The 5,400-nt window shown below is 32.7% G+C and overlaps 1 protein-coding gene across 1 annotated transcript in view; it reads left to right on the top strand.

Moving 5' to 3' along the window:
- LOC142358528 (gamma-aminobutyric acid receptor subunit delta-like) overlaps positions 1 to 3,684 on the top strand; it is a 5,027-nt gene extending 1,343 nt beyond the window's left edge. Inside the window, exons 2-3 of the mRNA XM_075409921.1 lie at positions 965 to 1,190; positions 3,200 to 3,684. Of these exons, the coding sequence (XP_075266036.1) occupies positions 965 to 1,190; positions 3,200 to 3,451 (478 nt within the window). The 3' untranslated portion in view covers positions 3,452 to 3,684. The remainder of the gene's footprint in view (positions 1 to 964; positions 1,191 to 3,199) is intronic.
- The last annotated feature ends 1,716 nt before the right edge of the window (positions 3,685 to 5,400 follow it).

A 5,400-nucleotide genomic window follows, 5' to 3' on the forward strand; every position in this document is an offset into this window, starting at 1 on the left:
ATGAATGGTGCTAGCTACCTGTTAAAACTAAAGTGTTTGTTAAAACTAAAAATCGTATATGACCTGCTGGGAAATCAAAAAAATGTTGTATGTTGGGTGACCCAGTGAGATACTATCTCACTGGGTCATCCAACATACAACATTTTTTTGATTTCCCAGCAGGTCATATACGATTTTTAGTTTTAACAAACACTTTAGTTTTAACAGGTAGCTAGCGCCATTCATAAAAAAGAGCCAGCAACAAGCACAAAAATGCGAATAATAGATACCTAAATTGAGTGGAAACGTACTACAAGATTTGTTACCTACTTTTCGCACCGAATGTTCTTTTATTTCGCAAAATTGGCGGAACCCCTTTTGCGAAAAGTAAGATACAAAGGATGTCATCTAATTTCGTTCATTTTATGTAAATAATTTTCGAGCCAATTTTACTAAGGCGGAAATTTTGGGGTATACATCTGCACTGTAATGTAAAGTGCTTGCTTATGAATTTTCCGCCTTCATTTATATCTGAAAGTTCTGCTTCGAATGATACCTTTTTTCAATTTTTTTACACCTGAGAAGCTGCTAACAAGCCTTACATACAATGCGTATAAATATAATTGCGAAATATATTAACACTTAATATTAAATATAATTGCGAATTATTTCAAGACTCAATTGTAAATTCTACCCATTGCAATAAATGGTCAATTAGTGATGTTCAAAAACACAGTTAGAATGCTTGGTTTTATTTCACCAGAGATGAAAGGAGAAAAATTATTCAAGCACCAAATTTGATTAGTGAATGATGCATTTCATTTTTTTTCTTTCAATTTATATGCACTATATTGAAGTAACAGGTCTAAAAAACAATTTAATATTTTTCTCTCTCAAATTAGATTGAGATAAAGAATTATTTAATGTACGATTTTTGTCAATTTGAAGATACCAGCTAACCTAACTTATGAGCCAATAATTTTAGCTGGATAGTGTTCTGGATAGATCCCATGTCCCTGCCGGAGAGACTGAGCATTTCCATAGCACTTATACTGTCACAGTTGATTCTGGTAGTTGGCGAGGAACAAAGTATGCCGACTTCGAGTGACCTTAAACTCCTTGACCTTTATCTGATGGTCAACTTCCTCGTCAATTCAGCGGCTCTGATAGAATGCCTGTTTGCTTCCTTTCATGCGAAACGAGCAGAAGCTGTAAGCTTTTTTCGTGTATATATTTTAATTATAATAGATGCCAACTCCGCTTCGAGGTTTCAATTTAAATTAATTTAAGTCTGAGTTGAATTTTGATAAATATTTTTGTCGCAAACTGTTTTATGACGGTGACAGCCGAGGTTTTTAAAAGTAGGCTATTAAAGAGCTATTAAGTTTTGTTAATCACTAGATTTGTATTTAATCAAATTTTCGGGGAAAATTTACTCATTACGAGGTTTTGAACCTGCACCTAGTCAATGTTTGCATGCTCGTCTTATTTTATTGTGCAACGGGTAAACTAAACTTATTATCTGATTTTCTAGGGCGAAAAGATCAGCTTTCGCTGAAAAAAGCTTCCGCAGAAAGAACTTTTGCAAAATCTTCCTTGGAAGCTGCGAGATTAGGTGAAAATATGGACTGGGTGACCACAATTAAATATGATTTTCAAATGGTTTGGAGGTGTTTAATTTTGCAATTGACTGGCAGACAAATGAGATTAGTTTTTGCTTACTTCAATCACAATCTTCAAAATGTCACCAGCATCACGTCGCCAATGTCCGAGACGCCAAAATTCAAAAAACTTTTTGTTTTGTGGAAGCAAAACCTTTTCGATCATGTAATTAGTCTAACATTATTGCCCTAATTTTATTAGTAATTACTTGGTACCAAATATATAGACTTAATTGTACCTGTGAAAAGTGCTATGGGTAATCTCAAACAATTAACTGTCATCATAATCCACGATTAGTATCGATAGTGTCATTTCTGAAATTAGTCACCAATTAGGCTTTCTTTCAATTCGGTAATTACATACTGTGTCCATGGGAAAAGGTTAAGTGGAAACAAATTTGAACTAACTTAGCTAATGTACCTTAACCCCAAAAAAACTTTAATAGACTGGCAAAAATTGATTTCTTACTCGATTTTTCGGATACTGCCCACGTAATACCGTTTTGCATTAAGTTTCTTAAAATTGTAAGAATTGCCCGTTAAAATTGGGAGCATTTACCGCTCATTTGAAGAAACGATGTTTCGAAAAGTGATACACGTGGTTCGTAATCACTACCCATACAAGTAAAATAATTGTTCAGTTGGCCAATATTAGGATTGAAACACAATAGTTTGTTTAAGATCTACAATTTAACCGGAATTATTTGGTTGGTTTTCTGATTTTTTGAGCATTTTTTAACTGCAAAATGAGTTTTCCTGAGACCTAAGACAGTCGCAAAAATTTCTGTAAGCAAAAACTATTAGCAAAAAGAATATATTTCAATGTCATAAAATGCTTTTATATATATTAAAACAACAAATTGTTTTTCAAGTTAGAATTCTTCTTTAGTATGATATTTACCAATTTGAAATTTCAAGTTTGCAACTAATAGAGCAATTTGACTTAAAACAGTCGAAACGATTTGACAAGGTATGTCAGCACAACGACAAAACAAAACAGTTTTAATAACATGCAACTATGCAAGCTGAACAAGTAAATAAAAATATATTCTCGAATCCCAAAAAGAAGTTAAAAAGAAAAAAATGACTAAAGGAAATTGGTTACATCCAATTGCCCTATCAATTAGGAAATGGTTTTTGGTACATGGCATCTCATTTTTTGTGCCAGGAAACATGAATAAGAAGCTTCTGAAACCTTGGGTTTTTGAAGCTTTGGAGATTTGTTCACCTCTTAAGACTAATAATTAAACAAATAGCTCGGTTATAATTTTATTTTACAAGGCTGCTTCCTCTATATTTGTTCATTTTATTTTATGAGAGATTAGGGACAAGAACTGCCTTTGCAATTTTGCATGCTTGAAGGGATTGATTGAAAAAAAGCTAGCAAATATGTCTCCAAAGAAACCAAAAAAACTTTGATATCGAAAATTTCGGTACCAATACCAGAAAAAAAGTGCAATAAAAAGTCAGCGGAAAATTCAATAGTATTGCTCATTCAAAATCTAAACTTATAACATGTCTTTTCATTTTTATATCAATTATACATTTCGATTTTTCAGCGTAAATTTGCAGTTTCTCGACCAGACACCAAAGACTACAATTTAGTGGATCAAAGTGACACTGTGCAGAAAAAAGACAATTGTGCGTACAGTAAAGACATAGAGGTTGTTACCAAGCCGGAAAAAGTTGAATCTGGAAAAGGTGACGACTTTGGCCACAATATGATTGACGCAGTTAGCAGGATCACATTTCCACTGGGATTTATTCTTTGGAATTTTGGTTTCTTCCTGGTCATAACACAGAAGATCTGAGAAAATTTGACGAAACGGCCGCTTTATCGAGAGAACCAGCATTTCAGAGATAATCAAATTTTGATACGAAAATTAAGTATTCCACGTGTATAGCAAACATGTTATTGGCTTGATTTTCCCATTACTCTTTCCATAACCTGCACGTTAATTTCAAAATATGGTTGAGCTTTATGAATTCCACAGTATGGCTGATTGATAATCAGAAAACAATTACAATTCTCAAATCTTCTTTTTACATGGCATATTATAATAAATTTAAATAACATTGCTGGTTCTTCGCAAGATAGACCTCCGGGACCGAGGTTATTAGGGTTACCACTATCTATCGGTAAAAGAGTGCAACAGTGTTCTTTTCTCCACTCTTCTTACACTCTTCGCAAAGAGTGTAATTTACGATGTACTGATAAAAAATTACACTCTTACACATTTACCATTATAACCAAATTGAAATGTATAATTCTAGTATCAGTTGATGCAATGGTTAGTACACAAAGTGATAGAGGGAAGATCCTGACTACCTCTTTCAACTTTAATTTTTTAAAATTACACTCTTATAATTACACTCTACCAACCCTAATTAGGCGGGGAAATAGGGTTAATTTTTTAATTTTTACACTCTCTACACTCTTTTCCCCGTTACTTTTGGGAAAAATCCTCGGCCCTGGCTAATGCGCGTTATGATTTATCTGTGAATCGATAATTTATAAACAGCTTCTTAAGAATTTGAGCCATTTGCGGAGAGCAGAGACAAGACATTAATTTGTAATTACTATTTTTTTCGAGTTACTGTGTTTTGTACAAAAAAACCGTGTGTCTACCTCGCAAAATGTTGAAAAACTAGAGAAATTCTTGACAGAAATGGAAAAATTCATTTTTTGGTGCAATTTTTTCCAAATAAGTTGGTAAATTTTGTATGTAAAAGTGATCAATAAGGTGGAAATGAACAATAGCTGACAAATAACAGCAATTGGCGAAATATTTAACAAAAGTGCGTCGGTTTACTCAATAGGGAACAAAAAGTCTCAACCAGAGGTCGGATTTTGAAAAAAAAAAATTGGCATCCGAAATTGGTCTTAAGCATTTATAAACCAAACTTGCTGTAACAAGTTTTAGATTTTCAAAACCAAATGAAGCACGTAAAATATTAGTTTGGTTGACCGGAATTCTCTGTACAAATAAAAAAGAAAATCCGAAATAGTTGCTGAGCGAGTATAAATTTTTTGTAAGTTTGTCTTTTGGATTTGCAAATTCCTAAATTTTTTATAGTGACTGTTTTGGACGAACTGATTGTTTTTCACTAATAATAGCAACTAGCGCAAATTAAAAAAATGTTAAAATTTAAAGAACATATCATTGTTTTACATGCAGTTAATAGCTAATTTTGTCTTAATTTTCCGAAGATTTTGTTGTTCTATTATCATTTTTTATCACTTTTTACAAATTACGAATTTTTTTGTTGTTGTAGATGGAATTCGAGTAATTTTATCTGTTGTTTCGACTCGAGCATCTGGCTTAAGCTGATGTGCGTTTGTTATAATCCAAATGCAACTAAGTTAATTTAAAATTGTACGGGGATCAAGTTTCTTTTCGGAAAAAAATGATTACGGCAACGGCTCAGCTTTAAAAGTACGAATCAATCTATTCGGCGTGTCAACGTTAAAAATCAATGCAAAATTTAATAAATGCTGTGAATGGTTGTAAAAATTGCACTATTTAGCGCTGAATAATGTGACAGTGGTTGGAATAAAAATTTCACTGCTAAAATCTTACGTCAGTTCACCAGTTAGAACATTAATGCAATCGTTTTTGCGAACAAGTTTTATGCAAACGAGTTTTTCTTGGCATGTTGATTTTATTTAGATGCCTGCAAGAAAGATTAAATGTTGAAAACTGAAAAGCCAATGAAAAATTGGACTCTTTTTGACTCTGTTTCTCGTTCATTTTTCATC

This window comes from Convolutriloba macropyga, unplaced genomic scaffold, assembly GCF_964194025.1.
Source record: "Convolutriloba macropyga unplaced genomic scaffold, txConMacr16.3 SCAFFOLD_1825, whole genome shotgun sequence".
Lineage (NCBI taxonomy): Eukaryota > Metazoa > Xenacoelomorpha > Acoela > Convolutidae > Convolutriloba > Convolutriloba macropyga.